This window comes from Pezoporus wallicus, unplaced genomic scaffold (genome assembly GCF_028554395.1).
Source record: "Pezoporus wallicus isolate ANWC-B61680 ecotype Strahan unplaced genomic scaffold, APGP_CSIRO_Pwel_v1 contig_13737, whole genome shotgun sequence".
NCBI lineage: Eukaryota > Metazoa > Chordata > Aves > Psittaciformes > Psittacidae > Pezoporus > Pezoporus wallicus.
Window position 1 is genome coordinate 503,822 of NW_026641629.1, and position 18,238 is coordinate 522,059.

The window sequence follows — 18,238 nt, forward strand, 5'->3', positions numbered from 1 at the left end:
CCCCCTCCGCCGCTCGGGCGGCGGCGCCGTTCCCCTCCGGCGATCCGTAGGATGCTGCCCTTCGACCCGCGGCGGCGGGGTGAGGGGCCGGGCGGCCATCTTGTGCGGGCGGGCGGCGGCGGCGGCGGGAGCGCGGCCCGGGCCGGCCATGTCCTCGTTCTCGGAGTCGGCGCTGGAGAAGAAGCTGTCGGAGCTCAGCAACTCGCAGCAGAGCGTGCAGACGCTCTCGCTGTGGCTCATCCACCACCGCAAGCACGCGGCGCCCATCGTCTCCGTGTGGCACCGGGAGCTCCGCAAAGGTACGCGCGGCCCGGGCCGGGTCTGCCCCGTGGGGGGGGGGGGGTGCCGTGTACCGGCCCCCGGGCCCGTTCTGCGGCCGCTGTGGCTGTTCATTGGGCTTGGTTTAACGAGCCCCGGGCGCAGGGCTGGAGCCGGGAAGCGGGGGTGGGAGCGCTGGGGCCGCAGCGCCGGAGGGGCTCGGCCGGGCTGTGGGGCAGGGCTGTACCGATCCCGCTGTGCTCGGTGTGCAGCCTTGTTTGTGTACCTTTGGGTTCGTGTTATCCATTGTAGAGTTGCACTGAGGGGTTAGAGATAAGCAGAGTAAAGGATGGTGTAGAGATCTCCAGCACTCGTGTAGCAGCATCGCCCAGGAGCATTTTGTGCTTTATCCCTTGCAGGTTCACTTAACTAAAGTTAACTGTTGGTAACTTCTCAGGCAGGAGGTGCCTAGTGCCCGCGTTGGTGTCAGTGCCCAGGGGCAGGCACCGTCCCCAGCCCTGGAGCAGGTGATGCTGTAGGAAGTCCTGGAGCAGCCTCTGTGCAATTGCCAATGGTTACAGTTATAGCACGTTAAATGAACTGCTGAGAGAGCTGAGCAAGGCCTGCTCTGAAAACGAGCCTTTTGTTCTCTGCCTCGTGTGCGTTGCACTCCGGAGAGCAGCATCTGCCACCGGTTCTGGCTACAGGGCAGCGCAAACTGTGGTGCCAGGGTGGGAAAAGTTCTGGGCTATGGAGGAGTTGTCACATTGCCCTGACCCAGCATTGCCTGGAACGTTGTTGAGCGTCTACACCAGCTTTCCCCTACAATTCCGCTGGGCTCTGAATTAAGTGGTTCTGTACTGAGGTTTTTCCCCTGAAGTTAATGAAAAAGCAAGTCTATTGTATGAATTTGCTGGTGGGTTACAGCATCTTGTTTTAATTGTGTGTGAAAGTTATTTCTTACATGGTTTTCTTCAAAAAAAAAACCAACAACCCAGCAGAAAAAAGGGGAACAAGAACCACTTGTTCAGGGCCTGGGATGTGCCTTGGGAATGTGGAAATATTTAGAACTTCGTTTTTAGACTGAAAAGCTTTCAGCAACTTTGTTCAAACCATGTTAATGGGTCTGGGTGAAAGGGAAAAATAAACGCAGACTCGCTCACTTCTCCCCTCTCCCTTTTTTTTTCCGTTTCCCAGCAAAATCGAGTAGGAAACTCACTTTCCTGTACTTGGCCAATGATGTCATCCAGAACAGTAAGAGGAAAGGCCCTGAATTTACCCGGGAATTCGAGTCTGTTCTTGTGGATGCTTTTTCTCACGTTGCCAGGTGTGTTGCTGGGTTATGTATTTTTTCATCTGTCCTCTCTAGAGATGTGCTTTCCTGTTAATCGAAGTTGAATTCAGTTGGATTTTGTTGTCCTGTTGCTATGTTTCAGTCTGTGCAGTGGAGGTTGGATTCTCACTGCTTTGTGGCCAGGAACTGTTTAGTGTTAATATTCCTGTTGTGGCAAATTCTGGTGTGACTCAGCCCCTCACAGCTTCCCCGCTGCTCCCTGCATGCAGCTCAGTGTGCTTTGTTACCACAGGCTCTTGCAGGTCTGCTGTGGGCACCGAAACTGAGGACTTGCAGGTGTGTGTTAAAGCCACGTAGTGAAGGGCTCTCCCCACTGTCAGAAGGAGCTGGTGTTTCAGGTCACTGGGTTCTCCTCGGTCATCTGGTTTGAGCAGTTGCTTTTTGTACTGTTTTAAGTTGTCTGCTCATCAGTCTCCTCACTAGGGGAAGGAAGAAGTTGGTGCCTAAAAGGGAAGCAGTGATGCAGCTTCCAGCCTGTTAGGAATGGACTATGCTGTAGCTAAGATTGTCTCTAAATGGCACAATAATTCCCATTATCTCAGCTAAACAGCCCTGTGTCGGGGTGTTTAGTGGTGTGCTTTCTGGGTGAGTGTGCTGTATGGCTGTATTTACGTGCCTAATGATCCAAACAACCTGCTTTTAATTGGGATGTTAGTGACTGAAACAACTGCTTAATACTCTGGATTGTAAACCCGTCAACTTGGGGGTGGTTTATAACTCTTCCTGCGAATTCTGAATGAGGGCAAGTTCTTCCTTCAACGCTTTCCCTGCCCTTATTCTGGATAGGAATGTGGGGCACTTTCAGGCAATCTTTGGTTCCAATGAAAGGGGAAAATTGGCCACAAATGTGTTTTGCACAGTTTGTCTTGGACAGTATGAGAGATTCTCTCCAAACATGCAGCTAGTGCAGGGGATGCAGCTGCTGGTTTAGAAGATGCTCTCTTAAAACATAAGGAACGTTTCTGAGTTGAATCATAATTATTTTCTAATCTTTGAACAGAGAAGCAGATGAGGGCTGCAAAAAGCCCTTGGAACGATTACTTAACATCTGGCAAGAGAGGAGTGTGTATGGCAGTGAGTTCATTCAGCAGCTGAAGCTCTCGATGGAAGACTCCAATAGCCCCCAGACTAAAGGTAAATGTGTGTTGCTTTTCTTATGTGCTTTGGTTTTACACTGATGCATGTTTCAGTGGGTATTCTGTGAGGAACGGAGCTCAGGGCTTCTACAGCTGAGCTGCTGCCAGAGCTGCTCATGGGGAATCCTCAGGATTGGCTTCAGAGGAGGCTGATTTTCCTTAAACCTGCAGTTCCAGTTTGCAGATATGTTGCCTCGTGACTTGGGGTGGCAGTAAGTTGAACTGAAGGTTATGTCTGCTGCTGCTTCTGCAGCCACACTGCTCCGGGGCTGCCCTTTGGTGTGAGCACAGGTGAGAGGGGCGCAGGGAACTGCTGCATCCACCTTGAGAACTGAAAGTGTCCCACTGCCTCTGAGAGTGGTCAGCTGGGTCATTATAATGGGTTATTCAGTATTGTTGGTGCTTTTATTCTCATCCTGGTTTATTTTACATAGTTACTGTATTTTATTATGTTTCTTCAAGGACTTTTTAGTAACTGAAGGCTGGAATATATGCCCAGGAGCTGGGCTGGGCACTTTTCTCACACCAGCTGACGTCAGTTGGGGAAGACGTGAGCTTTGCATCATTTAACATCGTTGAATGTTGTGGTTGGAAACTTATTGCTGCATGAGACAGATGTGAGGAGCTGAGCAGAAGCTTCTTGCATTTAGTCTGCTTTTATACGGCTGTGGCAGATCCTGCCTCTTGTCTGAAAGGGTCTAACTGGTCGGACAGTAGTGAAGGGGTGGGGTAGATGAGTAACCTGTGGCAGGGTCACTGAAAATCGAGTGTTTTGGTCAAGGGGATATTTGGCTGCTCTGTAGCTGAAGAAAGTGTCAGTGTTTTCAGATTAGCTGAAATCAGGTTGCTGCTTTGACCACGTTTTGCTGTGCTCCCACGGAGGTGTGGTATATTGAGAGTTGGCTCAGGCATCAGTGAAGTGCCCTTGGGCTGTTCTGAGGTGGTGAAAGAGGCAGATGTGTCTACTGGAGATGGTAATTAATGCAGAATGAATATGAAAATGAGCATTAATATGAGACGTACATGTGAAGACATACACCTGTGGCTGCAGCTTTGTGGGTTTTCACATGCTGCTTCAAGCAGAGTTACCGGGTTAAGCTGGCGACCAGCTGAGCTGACCAGTGGGTTGTCTGCTCTGTATCAGCACAGAGGAGGTCTCTGTTCTGAGAGGTGGAAGGTGCAAGTTGTACCTGCCTAGACCCACTAGCTGGTGTTGAGGTTTCCCTCTGGCCTGGGTGCAGTGCATAGGAGCCTCTTGTCATGAAAGGGGAGGATTTACATGCCGAAATTCCTGTTGAACTGATTAACTGGGGATTTGAAACTGTTAATTCAAGGTATCCAGGCAGGAGTTTCACAAGCGTTTAAGGTGTAATCTAAAGAAATGATACTGTGTGTCCAGAACAGGCAGGGATTTCCTGGGGGATTGGCAGCCTCCCCTTGCTCTGTCTCCTCCTCCCTTTGGCATCAACCAGCCCTGCTACTGTTACCTTTGCAACTTAAAAACATTTACATAGAATCAAACCCTTCTGAGGGTAACAGACCTCTCCCTGTGGGAAACAGATTGAAGGCGTACAAATGTTTCAACAACTGCCCTCTGCAGGACTTCACTTGGTGAGAAACTTAGCTCTTGCCAAGGTAATAGGAGGTACTGATGTGATATTTCTTGCATGAGGGAACAGTTCGGGCCTTTCCATGAATGTGACTGTTGCTGCCTTCTTGTCAGTTCATTGTGTATATGGCAAAATCAACCTTTATTGCTGTTTTGCGTGTGAGTGTTTGGAATACAATGCCAACATTAGAGGCCACCTGTGGTCATCCCTCTCTGTAGAGAGCTTAACCATCAGAGCATCTGCTACTGTGGTTTTGAAGCAGAGATGGTTGAGGTGGGTAGATCCGGCATCCAAATGAGTTGCGCGTGTGTGTCCTTAGTTACAGAGGAGAAGAAGTCTCTGAAACGGACTTTTCAGCAAATACAGGAGGAGGAAGATGATGATTACCCCGGGAGCTACTCGCCCCAAGACCCCAGTGCTGGGCCACTGCTGGTATGTGGACGGGTTTTGGGTGGGAGCAGTTCCCAAAGCCACCTCCTGTGGTGCAGCCACAAGGTGGGGCTGCCAACGAGGGCAGTGCTCCTGGGAGGTTCAGCTGGGGTTGAAGTCTGTGGGAAATGGAACAGATTCTTCTTCACGTTGAAGTCTGGTGCTGCTCTGGGTGCTTTCAGGAGGCTGAAGTGACCTCTGGGTCACTGCCAGTGAAGAGTCCCAGAGGACTGCTGGGACATCAGACTGTGTTAAATTCTTTGCAAGATCAGTGTGTGATCTCAAACTCAGAGTTTTACCAGGGCTAAAACTTGGTTATTTTTTGTAGGACATCTCTTTCCATGAGCTATTAAAAAGCCCAACTGTTAATAGAATGGGAAAAGCAGTTCTGAGGAATTTGGTTTGAGGCTAATGTTAGTGGTGTGGAAAGAATCAGAATGAAACAGAGGGTCATTCTGACCCTACTTGAGGCTAAAAAATAAGCATAAGTTAAACATTTGTGTATTTGAACAGGCTGAGAAAACACACCATCCATCTGGTAACTAAACACTGGAAAATGACAATAAATAACAGTTGTCAAAGAAATAAGTGAGGGGGTTTGTTGTTTTTACCTCCACAGGCCTCACAGCTTATGGTTTCTTGTGATGATGAGCATTGTCTTTGTTACTGTTGGAAACCATCAGCAGTTTGCAAAGAAGCAGTAAATGTGCGCCATGGACTTCCAGTGTTTTCAGCTAAAAAATAGTTACCTTTTTTTTTCCCTGTGTTTTTAATAGTTTCAAACTATTGAGATCTGGTTTAAACATCAGTGAGGGTGTTTGCAGGGTGGGGGGTCCCATTTCAAGGACAAAGGCACTTCTTTCTCCTGCTCAGGGAGTCTCTTTCTCCCTTGTTTTGTTTTCTGAGAAGGGAGGAGATGTGGTGAGTCAGGAGCTCCTTCTGAGGCTGTGCTCATCCACATCCTTTTGGTTTAAGCCAGGTTATGATGTTCCAAGTATGTTCATTTAAGGTGACACGTTTTTCCTCAGTGCACTAAACCTGCCAGAGGGGTGATGTGGAGGGGTTCACATCAGTGGGGTTCAGGGTAGCTTCAGTCGGGACAAGACAGGGTTTGTTTTAGCTGGGATAGCTATTGTGACATCAGAGCTCATGGCAGGTGACCAGGTACTAATGCTAAATCTTCTGACCATGGAAACCTGACACAGTTTGAACTGATATGAGTTTAGATTGGTTTTGCTGTGTCAGAACGTGCCTTTGGGGGCAGAACAAAACAGTGATGTAGCTCCTGCTAATCTGAGAGAAAGCATCAGGGGTGCTCAGCTGAGAGCTCCAGCTGATTCAGCACAACAGGCTGATGTGTGGTCGAGTACTTCAGTTTTGACTGCAGTGACCACTTCTCTTCATTGAAATGAGAAGTTTCCCACTGCAGAGTCTTAAAAAAGATGTACCTACTAGAATTCCACATAAGTTCCTAAGCACTGGGTTCTTGTGAGCTTGGAGAATACTCCCTGTGTTTGGAAGCAACAGTTTCAAAGTTACTTGAAGCAAATATTCCAAAGGTGGTTCCTCTTGGAGGTGGGTGACCTTAGATAGAGTGGCCACATCCCCAGGGAGTGGTGTTAGTGGCTCCTGGTTTTCATGTTGGCCAACTTGTCTCCTAGACTGAGGACTTGATCAAAGCCCTGCAAGACCTGGAAAACGCAGCGTCAGGAGATGCCACCGTGCGGCAGAAAATTGCTTCCCTGCCTCAGGAAGTTCAGGATGTTTCATTACTGGAGAAAATAACAGGTATGAAACTGGCAGGTGAATGAATTTGGGTGCAATAACTTAGAAATCAGAGTGTTTTTTTCTTTATATGAGGAGCTGTCACTTATTCAGTCCTTTATTGTATACGCTTGCAGCGTCCAGCTGTGCAGACCACTGTGCAGTTCATGTTTACTTGTATTCATGCATCAGGAGCTACTCAGAGAAAAGAGGAATCTCAAAGTGCACACCGTGATTAAATGTGAAACCCACCTGGTGTGTTCAGCTGAGAGTACAGCCCGATGCTTGAGTGTAATTAACCTCTTCAGAGGGGCTGACTTCATAGATTTGATCCCCCCTCGTGCCCTGTTAGTGATATCTCTGCAAGGATAAATGCAGTCAGGTTGGTGTCTGCAACCACTGCTCTTGGGCTGTCGGTGCTGCCTGTTTACTGTATATCCCCCGTGATAAGAACTCCTGTTTTCCCGTCAAGCCCACAGTGTATTTGTGAACGAGATGTTGCTGTGCGCATGGCAGTGTCCAAGCCAGAAGGTTTCACACTTTGTCTCTAAGTGCCCTGCTGCTTGTGCCTGCAGACAAGGAGGCTGCCGAGCGCCTCTCGAAGACGGTGGACGAGGCGTGCCTGCTGCTGGCCGAGTACAACGGCCGCCTGGCTGCCGAGCTGGAGGACCGGCGCCAGCTCGCCCGCATGCTCATCGAGTACACCCAGAACCAGAAGGATGTCCTCACGGAGAAGGAGAAGAAGCTGGAAGTGAGTACCGGTGGCACCAGTGCCAGCAGGCCGACGGTCCCACTTGACTCCTGATGTGGGTATTTCAAGGGAGACGATCCTGGGTGTTATCTTTCCATATGGAGTGAAACAGGGTTAAGAAAGGGGTGAAACAAATCTGGAGAAGGCAAATCTGTTCTGACATTCAGTCTAGTAGGTTTAATTCAGGGGGACAGGGAAGGTCCAGAGCTCCGTTCTTGTTAAAGAAAGAAAGGCTTACCTTTCTTTCAGTTTCTTCAGACTTACCCTGTCCTTTTAATGAAATCCCCATTTCCAAAAAATCAACCTCCCTTTGCCATAATTGTCTTTTTATTATTATTGCTTGTTTTGTTGGTGAGTGCCCCTCATCTGCCTTCCCAGCCCCTATTTGATAAGGGAATGGAGTTCAAACAAAGAACTTCTGGTATCCATCCTTTAACAGCCGCAGCCACTCGTGCAGCTTGTGATGGTGTGTGAGCTGCTGCAGGGGAGAGGCTCTGGAAGGAGCTTGTGCTGTGGCAGGCACAGGCTGTTTGCTGCCATGACAAACCTCATCCTCTGGCAGCCCTGCAGCATGTGCTGGGGCAGATTTCATTCTGAGTGTTTTCCTCCCCGTGTGTGTTTGTGCTGGAGTTCCTCACAGTCTTGTGACTGCGAGCATGCTGCTTTTCCAGAGCTGGATTTTCCAAATCAGCCAGGCAGGTGCTGACTCTGCACTGGGGATTGCAGTGGGTAGTTGGTAACTCTCTCGGCTGGTTTAGCCTGAATTTCCTCAGGCAGAGTGTCTGTGTAACAACTGAGTCATTAAAGGCACTTTCAGACATGGGTATGGAAGATGCTATGAACCCAAATCCTGTTTGGCACCTGGTTTATGAGCAGAATGTAGTGAAAGTGTGAGGTCAGGGGTTTTCCCCTTGCTGAAAGGAGGACACATGTCTAGTAGAAACACAAGTATATATATATAAATCTATAAATGGCAGACCTATTGCTGTTTACCCTTTCAAAAAGGCAGGAATAGGCAGCAGTGTTACAGAGCAGTGTTTGAAAAGCCCAGAACAAGCCATAAATTTGAGTCAGTTTGAGAGTGTGAAATGGAGAGATTCATCATGACAATGCTGAAATAAAATTTCTAATGCACTCGCTGAAATGTTGTGACAGTTGTGTTGGGCTGTGTTTTGGAAAATGTCCTTTCGGGAAGGAATGTTACTTGAAAATTGTAACAGTGGCGAGGCAGGAATCTCATCCTGAAAAGGCTGAGCTACAGCAGGAATAATCCTGCTGATGGCAGCAGGACAGGCTGCTGGCCTACTGTTCAGTGTGAACAAGTGCTTTACCAGGTTGAAAACTAACGAATGATCTGATTAATTATCTGGATCTGATTAAATACCAATTTAGGTTGGATTTTGTCATGCTGCCAAACCAAGGTGGCCTTAGTGCTGTAGAAATCTCAAACGAGTCCCAGGAAATGCCACTCTCCTCCTTGACATGAAGGCACAATTCATATTCCTGTCAAATCCCAGCTGAGGGCTGTTGCCTGATGAAAGCATTGCCTTTCTTCTTGGGCTGTAGAAGGTTAATAAATGGAGGCAGATGTGGGTTGCAGATGTGACAGGCTCTATCTGCTCATCAGTTTTGTCTGAGTCTTTGATGTGCTGGCAGCACATGCCGTTATTGATAAGCCCGGCTTGTCCTTTGTAGTGCTGAAAAATATTTTATGAGAAGGAGCTGGAATTCCTGTGGCAATTAAGAACGTGTTAAAAACCAAACCTTTTACTCAGGCAAAAGCTGAAATAAGAAAACAGCTTAAGCCAATGTAATCATACACATCTCCTCAGCGTGTGCTTTGCTCTCTCGAGGGATCTCTTCCAGAATCTCTGCTGCTTCTGACTGTGAGTTTTTTCTCTTGTGCAGTAAGTTCCCTGGCTCTGAGCTGAGGTGGCATTTCTAGGTGGAAGGTGGTTTGTTCACTTGGCTGTCCTAGTCCAGCCAAGGCTCTGCTTGGGGAGAGGGGTTTCTGTCAGTAACGTGGCTCAGGGCTTTAGTTAAGATATGAAAATCTCTCATTTGGAAATCCCTAAATATTTTTGCACTTTATTTACTCACAAAGCAAAGTCTTTCACTGTGATAACAATGGAAGTAGCTAATCTGTGTCTTTTGAAAAGCAGCTTTTGCAGTCTAAAGAGCTGCAGTTGCTTACTAATCCTGTTAATGCTGTCCCTTGACACAGCAGATTCTCAGAACATACATAAACTCAGTGTCTTGTGTGTCTGGTGGGATAATGCTCAAAGCCCGGGACACAGAGAAAAGCTCTTCAGTTGAGGGACACTGCTGAGAAAGGTGCTGTTGGACAAGGAGCTACACTTCAGCGTGGATACAGACGGGGGTGTGTAAGGGTCAAAACAGCATAGTGCTGGGAAGCCCTGGAAATCTGAAGGGAGAGAGGTGGCACAGGGCCTGAAGATCATGACATGGACAAACTGCTTTTAGGGTAGCAGTGGAAAGCGTAGAAATTGGGACTACTTTAAGTGGGGGTGAGATCGGGTTAATGTGCTTGTAGTGTAAAAGGAAAAGGCAGAGTTCCTTTAATTCTGACAGTCAGCAAAAGCAGCAGGACCAAAGCTGATGCTGAACAGCCTGTGACAGGGCATATTTTTAAGGGTGACTACTCCTTAGGCTAACTCGCTGAAAGCTGTGGTAGGGGTTGCTGTTCAGAACACTGGATTTCTGTTTAAATGTGCTTCATCTCGGGCAGTTGCTGTCTGATCTTCCATGGCCTGGACAGCATCAGAGACTTTTATAATAGTAGGTGTCAGGAAATAAAATCCCTTCTCAGGCAGGCTTAGAAACTAGAACTGATGTTCATAAGGATGAGGTGAGGTGGCTTCCCATCTCACATGCGTATTTACCTGCCAGTGGAAGTTCTCTGATTTGGGTTATTTTTGGCTGTGGCTGCCCCTGTTTCAGGGCAGCTGGGGGGGGTTGTCCTTTAGCACCTGGGCCTGCAGAGCTCCAAGGGGAAGGACTGTCTTTTGAAGCCCTCTGTGTGCTCTTCCTGAATGCATGGCAGGCGAGAGGAAAAATCCAGAAAATGCAGGGGAGAATTCCCATGTCCATGTACCAGGTGACTGCAAAAGGAAGTCAGTGAAATAGGTGGGACTAGAACCACCACTTGAAAGCAGAGCTGCCAAAAGGGCAAATTGTGTGGAAGCTGTGTCTGAAATGACCAGTAATGACAGGAAATCTGGGGACAGTTATTTGCATCTAATGGGGAGAAGAGGGAAAAAGTGAAATAGAGGGGAATGTGCTTTTGGAGTTGTTTTGATTTGCAGTTAGTGCTGGTGAGTTCTTCCCTGTATCCTGTTCTGGATCTGCTTTTGTAAAAGGTGATGTGAGGAACATACTACAGCATGTACAGTTTGTTCTGTGTAGTGCATTGTGTCGGGGGTGTTGTGTACACAGCTGTGTTGTGTGTGTGCATATGTATGCAGACATGGAGAACATGCTGTATCCAAGATCCGGGTTAGGGGAAATGTTCTGATTGTTGACTGCACCTGACAGGTTGTGACTTGAATCCTGCTGGGAGCTGTGGGGCCTTCACATCTTGGAGCTTTTTAATATTCATGGCCTCAAGGCGCCTTTAAGAAGGTGTTAAAACTGTGCCCATAGGAACTTGTAAGGCCTCTTTGGCAGTGCATCTCTGCAGGCTGAAGTGCGGTCTCACTGAGCCGCCTTTTCCGGGCCCTGCACATCTTGAAATATGATGTAGTTCAGGGGGTTAATGTGCAATTTATTGCTGTGCTGCTTCCACCGCTTCAGCTTTTGCTGCATGTCGCTGTTGGATGCCTTTGTGGCTGCAGCTTTCCTCTCAAGAATTCCTGGGCTCTGGTGTGTTCATTTCAGTGGTTTAGGCAGGGATCAAGAGGTGAAGTTTTAGTTTTTCTGCCAGGAAAGGAAACTGGTGGTGTTTCTCATGCATGTGGGTAGCAGGGGGGAGCTGTGGGAGCCAGGCAGTAGTTCATGCACTCACTGGGAGGGTCGTGACTCTCTGCTTTACAAAACTTCTCATTTTTGGTAATTATTTCGCAGCACTCTTCGCACTGGTCATTTCTTGTAAATACACTGTCAGTGGGACATTCTTATTTAACATGTTTTAGTGAGTATGTTTGAGAAGTACTTTAGGCTAAGAGGCAAGCAGCGAAAGCTAAGGGGTACCCAAGCGAGCTGCTGTAGTAGAGCTGTGTGTTTCATGGTTTTAAATAGAAATTTTACATGAGCATATATCCCTCTTTGGTCTCAAACTTCACTATCTTTTTTTTCGCCATCTCTGTTGACCCTCTGGTGTGTTTTCCCTGACTTGTGAGGTCTTTCCCTTTCATACATCCAGCTCAAGTGACAGCAGAGCAGACAGACTGGCTGCTCTTTCTCTTCATTTTCTAGATCCTCATTAACACCCAGCCAGCTGGTTTTCAGTTGGTGCAGTTTCTGTGATGACTTATGACACATTACTGCCTGACCTGGCACAGGAATGGAAGTGTCCAGGGCACACTCTAAGCTAAAATAAGATGAAGTCTGTGCTGTGTAACTGGACAACGTGAACCGAGTCGTGTGGAAGGAATTCCCTGTTGTGTCCATTAGTCAGTTTTATAAGGTTCAAGCAAAGCTTCCTGTGAATGAAACACTCTGTCAGATTCATTCAGCGGGGTTTAATTCTGATTTTGCATTTGTTTTGAGGACTTGGGATCTGTCACTTGGCTGCTGTGGATGTAGGATGTTGCATACAGGAAGGGAATGTTGATTAGCAAAAGCATTCATGTGGCACAGCGCCAGAGTATTTCTGTATCATCCTCAAACTCCTGCTTACAGCAAAGATCTCATTATTTTGTCTAATAGAAGCAAATACCATCCAAGTACTATTAATCTTAACGAAAGCCTACCTTCAGCAAGGCCATCAGCTGGAGACAGGGCACAGACAGGACTGTGGGAGGCAATGGCTGCTTTCAAGTACACTTCATATTCTTTCAGCTTTATAGAACAGAGGGGCCTTAAGAAGGGATCTGCAAGATACAGTTTCAGAGCATGTCATAGGCTACGTGAAGAGCATGGATTCCCGTGACATCTGCTTCCAGAGTCCATGGTGGCAGAACGTGGCCACAGCTGGAAAAAGCAAAGCCCCTGAGCCTGGGAGAGGGTTATGTGTGTCTGCTTCTGCCTGTTCCCGAGAGCAGCTGAGGTGTGTTACTGAGTAGGGCAGATGGCAAATACAAGTGAACGGGCCTTGCACCTCATACAGAGGGTTGCACCTCCTCGTAGGTGCTGCTTCTGTGATGCAGCAGGACTTCAGGATTCCTCACTGGCAGGAGCAGCTGCCCAGCAGGGTTGGGTGGTCTCCAGGCTCTGCCCTGATGCCCATGTTCAGACCCTTCCCTTGCTGGATGCTGTGTGGTGGGGCTCCAGCATGGTCAGCGCTGCCTGGCCTGGCTCTGGCAGTTGGGCTCTGCTGTCCCCAACAGCTCTGCCACAAATCACACAACATTTTGATACCAGAGCAGATGGAAAGTGTTAAGCGTGCAGAGCAGGCTGTGTTGTGTATCCTAGCTGTCCAGCAAGAACTCATCTCTTCTAGGAAATCTTGGTTCCTGGATTACTCCCTTAGAACATCGTTCCCATTCCTGAATTCAGGGACATTTTTCTGAGCCAGAGGCTTTAGTGGTTTGGGGGTTGTTGCTCCTTTTCCAGTTCTTCTGCAGGAAAACCAATCTGCAGCTACTCACTCCTGACACTGGCATTCTTGAGGAAGTGCTGCCCTTTCTTTCCTGGCTTGATATCCATCACTCCCTGACAGTCCTGACCTACGGCTTTTTAATTTACTGCTTCTTTTAAGACAGTTTTCTGGAGTCTCTGATCCAGTCTCTTCCACCTCCTCTCTGTGAGCATTTGGAATACAATAATACAGTAATTATTTTTGCTGTCTCTGTCCCACACATGCAGGAGCTGATGCATTGCTCTCTCCCTTCCCCACATGGAGCAGAACACTCCTGTTACCAGCCCACTTTTTTCCTCTCCGCTGACTTCCCCATTCGCCTGGAAGATGTTGGAATGCAGCACTGCCCTGGCTTGCCTCTTTACCTGCTCTCATCCTCTAGTCATGCTTAAAAATCTGGGTGATTTCCTGGTTTTGTTCTGTCTTTGTAATGTGACTTTTTTGACTTGTCTCCTGGTTTAAGTGAAATTTCCCGAAATGGAATGGCCAGGGATGTCAGGCGTCGTTAGTTTGATCCTGGTTTTGTCTTTCACTAAATCAAATCCTCACAATCCTAAATGAAGGGGTGCACCTTCTCCTGAGCTGGTTTTGTCGTTGCCCTCCTCCAGCCTCAGAACAGGGCACTTGGGTTTACAGAGTTGGTAGAGCTTTGGTCGAACTTGACCATATCCTGTGCCCATTACAGAAGTGTTTGTTATGGTGGTGAGTTAACTCCCTGAGCCTCGTAAAAGGATTTAAGTTTGAAACAGGCTGTTACAGAACATCCTTACTTGGTGCTGGCAGGAATTTATGGACTATTTCTGTAGCTGTTGCGGGTATGTGAGTTGTGGTGTAGGGGTATGCGAGTTGTGGAGGCTGCCTGTGCTCTCACTGTTCTGATTCAAAGTCATGAAACACAGCGAGTGTAAACTCCTTGCTTGTAACCCCACAGGAACTGCTGCGCTTTGATATTTGGGGAAGGTGAAGAGACTTTTCCGTCACTGAGAAGGTCAGAAAGGCCGGATTAAAGCTGTAAACGCTTCAGAAAGATGTTGTGATTAAATGTGTGCCTTGTTTTATTTGATCTTCAAAGATAAACTCCTCTCTTTGTCAAGTAATTAAGAAATGAAAAGTGAGTGAATATTACAGCAGACTCTATAGAAGCCCCTTTTGTGTGTGATTTTTAAGCTCATTCTTTCCTGCATTCTGCAGCTGCCATGGAAAATAGGCCATGGGTAAAGATGGGAGCATTCCAAAAGACATGATGTGATACTGGGGTTTTATTACTTAAACAGCTGTCTTTTAATTAAAACCTGGCTTTTGAGACTGTTTTAAAGTTTTGTGATTCTAAACATTTATGTAAGTTACCTAAAAATCAGTCTTTAATGGAGCTTCTGCATTGGGTGACATGGATCTGCTCTGCAATGGCTTACCCAGAACTCGCCAAGGTACGATTCATTCTTTCAGTTTCAGGGTCCAAACTCTTCCTCTGTCTTCCCATTACAAAACACTAGTCACTGTTAGTTGTGTCTCTTGGATCACAGAGGTTGTTGAAGCTGCATAAGTATTTCTTGCTGGATTTTTAATGCTCAATCCAGGCCTCATTTGTGGAAAACCCACTGCAAGTTTCTTCTTGAGGGGTTCCTGGTTTTGCCCTCTATAATAAAATTCTGAAAACTTTGGTCTCTGCATTTTGCTTGGTTTAAGTCCAGTGTGGACGAGTCTGTCTGGTTTATATGCAGTGATCATGCGTGTGTTTCAGTGTTTGCTGGCATGCCAGTGGCATGGTAAGCTGCTGGGGTTGCTGATGTGAGTTGTCTGACAGCCAAACTTGGGCTCAATTTAATGACCTGAAAGGGAAAATTGGATTATTTAAATAGTCAAAATTGATCAGGCTTGACATAAAAAGAGCATTTTAGCAGCACGGATGACAGGGTCTGTGGTCATGCCAATGGTTGCTCTGAGAGCTAATGCCCCACCACCTTCCCTCGGAATCCTCACCTGGAAAATACTCATGGCTTAGCTAAAAGCACTGTTAATGGACCTGTGCTTAATCTCCATTCTCTTGTCTCTCTCCCTCAGGAATATAAACAGAAGCTTGCTCGGGTAACCCAGGTCCGCAAGGAGCTGAAATCCCACATCCAGAGCCTTCCCGATCTGTCACTGCTGCCCAATGTCACGGGGGGGCTGGCACCTCTGCCATCTGCTGGTGACCTGTTCTCAACAGACTAGAACAAACGGTGTCCCAGTTCCCAATACCACCAGCAGAAGTGAGAAGACTGGTGTAGACTGGAACTCCGGCCCGCCAGGATCTCCAGTGGGAAGGAACCTGCAGACCCTGCTTTGCCCCTTGGCTGCTCGTGCTCCCCTGGCTCACGTTGAGGGGAGAGCGAAGAGCGAGGCTTTGTGAGCTCCCCAGCGAGTGGGGACAGTCCCATCTAGGCAAACTTTTCTCCTGTTTTTCCATACTTTTTAGTTGCTGTTTGCTCTTAGCACTCGTTACCCCACAGAAGTTGCGTGAATCATGTACATACATACCTGGGTTGTTTCCAAAGGAAGGCTGACCCATCACACTGCTCCTCTGTAGAAGTATCCTGCTGTTTCTGGAGGAGTCTGCCCTGTTTTCACTGGGTTTGAGCCTGGTCTCTGGAGCAGGAGTAGCTGATGGGCTGCCAGGGCCGGGTGCGCGTGCTGCACCGCGGGAGGAGGCGGCTTCTGCTGAGCAGTGGTACAGAGCAATGTTATTCTTAAGCCTGCAGTTCCTCCGTGGTGTGGGACTGAGGTGAAGATCCTTCCTGTTTGGCTTGTACAGAAATTGAAACTCACCACAGGCAACAAAAATGAGCAGCTTTTCTTTGTGAATTAGAGATAGCTTCAAAACTTACACGGCTGAGCAGCGCAGAGCTGGGAATTGCCTCGGTGAGAGGGGAAGGAAGGTCTGTTCTAGCTGCCCTAGATTTATACCACATTTTTCCTCTTCATTACACAAAATCTGATGCTCCCAAAGCTTTGATTTAATGACTGGAGAGGCTGGAAGGGTGCACTGCAGCTGCTGGTGGCCCTGTGACCAGAACCTTCATTGACTCTTGGAATAGCTGCGTTGAAAATACTATTCTATTAATTCTCTCCATAGCTTTAGTGAAGTTGTTTGATGCACAGAAGTTAAATGTGGTATAAATGTTTATTTATATAGAGCATAGGCCCATATATATGCACATACCCTGTATGCACATGTACCATGTCCCTGCGTGTAGATATTAGAAGGATGTACTTAAAGGATGTACTTAATTTTGTGTCACAGATTATCGTGGGTGGAGTTTTATAATCAGAAGTAAAAAAAAAAAAAAGACAAAAAAAAAAAGGAGAAAAGGCAAATGTAAAACACTTAATTCCATTCTGTTGCTGGCTGATGGCTTCGTGCGGTGCCTGGCGTTCCAGTTCAGCTTGTGTGTTAGGTCTGACAAGCTGGACTCTGATCACTGAAAACCATTCCAATCTGGATAACCATTCTGTTCCAGTCTGGGTAACGCTTCTGTTGCAGTTTAGCACCCCTCACTAGGAAACCTTTATAAAACCTTTTCAGTTCCTGCAACGCTGGACCTGGGAGTGCAGGTTTGGTGGCAGAGGCTGAGGTGAGGCTGTGTCTGCACCTCCCTGTCAAGGAGGGGAGAGGAGCCCTGTGGAAATGCAAAGCTGGTTCTGCATCCTCCTCAGTTTCTTTCCCAGGGTGTTCGTAGCCCGCTCAGCGCTCGGTTAAACGGGTACTGCAGCGTTTGCTGGTCATGAAGCTGTTCAGAAGCTCTCATCCTTTCCCTCCTGACCCTTCATTTGTCCTTGTTTGAGTCTCCTCGCCCCCCATGGCCCAGCCCAGAAACGTGGTTTTTCTCTTCAGTTTACAGGGAATCCTTCCGTGGCAGGACTGTTCCCTCGGTGAGTCCATGTGATTGTGCAGCCCCCATGGTCCAAAGTGATGTAGGTAAAGCACAGCGCGTCCTCTGCTCTTGCCAAAGAGGAAGAAACAAACCCTAAACCTTACGAGCCCAACCCAGCGCCTCAGCCCTGCTGCCGGGGCTACCCCGGAGCTGTCTGAACCAAGTACTTCAGCTGGTGATGGAACGTGTGTCACTGAGGACAGCAAAGCTGTCATCAAAGAGTGAGCCGGGCAGAGGCGCTGGCACCGCGGGCTCCTTCCTGGGCGGGTCTGTGGGAGTTGGGTTTTAATGGAAACGCTTGGATTTCTTTCCCCCAGTACACGTGTGTGGTTTATTTTGCTTAATTTAAATGAAGTCTCGTGGGTTTTAATTTTATTTGTTTTCCTTTTTGGGCAAAGGGCTCTGGTGAGCTGGTGGCAGCCTCGAGGTTGAACAGATTCCCTCAAGCTGTGTCTTGTTTTTGTTTTTTAACAAAAGCTTCAATCTGTATATGAACCGATGTAGGAATTAATTTAGACATATAGGCTGCCTGTCGTGGCAGCAGTATATTCTCAACTGTCTCATAGATATCTATTTTTGAATAAAGAGGGTGTCCTTGACCAGTGGTGCTTTGACTTTTTCTGCCCCACAGGTGTTGCATGGGGTTTGCCCTTGGATCTGGGGTGGTTGGGGACATGGAGGATCCCTGGAGCTGCCATGGACAGTCCCATCGCCAGCGGAGTACTGCTGAATTGGGGTTATATGGGGACATGCGGATAATGACTCCTGGGGAGGGTACAAAAGCCAAACTGAGCAGGGTGCTGGAGGGCAGCAGGAGGTGCAGAGCTGTTTCTTGTGTGTTCGCAGGGCTCCGCATGCTGCCGTTAGCAGGTTTACCAAAGGCTGCTTAAATGGATCAGTGCAGGCACCGCTACCACGTCCTGAGGTTTAGGGGAAGAGACGAGCACTGACCAAAAGCTGCCCCTTCTGCTGCGGGTGCCTGGCTGGCTCTCACCACTCCCCTCACTGGTCTCTGTGTGTGTCCAGCCCCGGCAGGATGGGGACCTGCGGAGCAGCAGAGCCAGGACAGCCCAGCAGTGGTGCTGGTCCCTCCTGGGGCTGTGTGAGGGTCTGGGCCGGCTTGGGTGGGATCTTGGAGCTGTAACTGCTGGATGGGCACACCGGGAGATGCATGTCTGTGGTGTCTCCTGTGGTCCTGGAAAAGGGGGATGGCTTCCCATGGGAGCTCTGCCAGCGGGGTGTTACTGCGTGCTTTGTCTCCCGGTGC

The 18,238-nt window shown here is 48.1% G+C and overlaps 1 protein-coding gene across 2 annotated transcripts; it reads left to right on the forward strand.

The window, feature by feature from the left end:
- The first annotated feature begins 29 nt into the window (after positions 1–29).
- On the forward strand, positions 30–17,570 carry RPRD1B (regulation of nuclear pre-mRNA domain containing 1B). Of its 2 annotated transcripts, none has more exons than XM_057424776.1 (7): positions 30–299; positions 1,456–1,585; positions 2,613–2,746; positions 4,678–4,790; positions 6,449–6,575; positions 7,127–7,321; positions 7,510–7,706. In XM_057424776.1, the coding sequence occupies exons 1-7, from the start codon at positions 149–151 to the stop codon at positions 7,689–7,691; spliced, it is 1,032 nt and encodes a 343-aa protein (XP_057280759.1). In that variant the 5' UTR covers positions 30–148; the 3' UTR covers positions 7,692–7,706. The 2 variants fall into 2 exon arrangements, with proteins under 2 accessions (XP_057280759.1, XP_057280760.1); XM_057424777.1 differs by lacking the exon at positions 7,510–7,706 and adding an exon at positions 15,122–17,570 and having other exon boundaries at positions 38–299; positions 7,127–7,302.
- The last annotated feature ends 668 nt before the right edge of the window (positions 17,571–18,238 follow it).

Bases quoted from the DNA above. Each gene is read 5' to 3' on its own strand.
- RPRD1B (XM_057424776.1), top strand. From the start codon at position 149: ATGTCCTCGTTCTCGGAGTCGGCGCTGGAGAAGAAGCTGTCGGAGCTC. The intron at 300-1,455 runs GTACGCGCGGCC...TCCGTTTCCCAG, and splicing joins GCACCGGGAGCTCCGCAAAG to CAAAATCGAGTAGGAAACTC. The intron at 6,576-7,126 runs GTATGAAACTGG...TTGTGCCTGCAG, and splicing joins ATTACTGGAGAAAATAACAG to ACAAGGAGGCTGCCGAGCGC.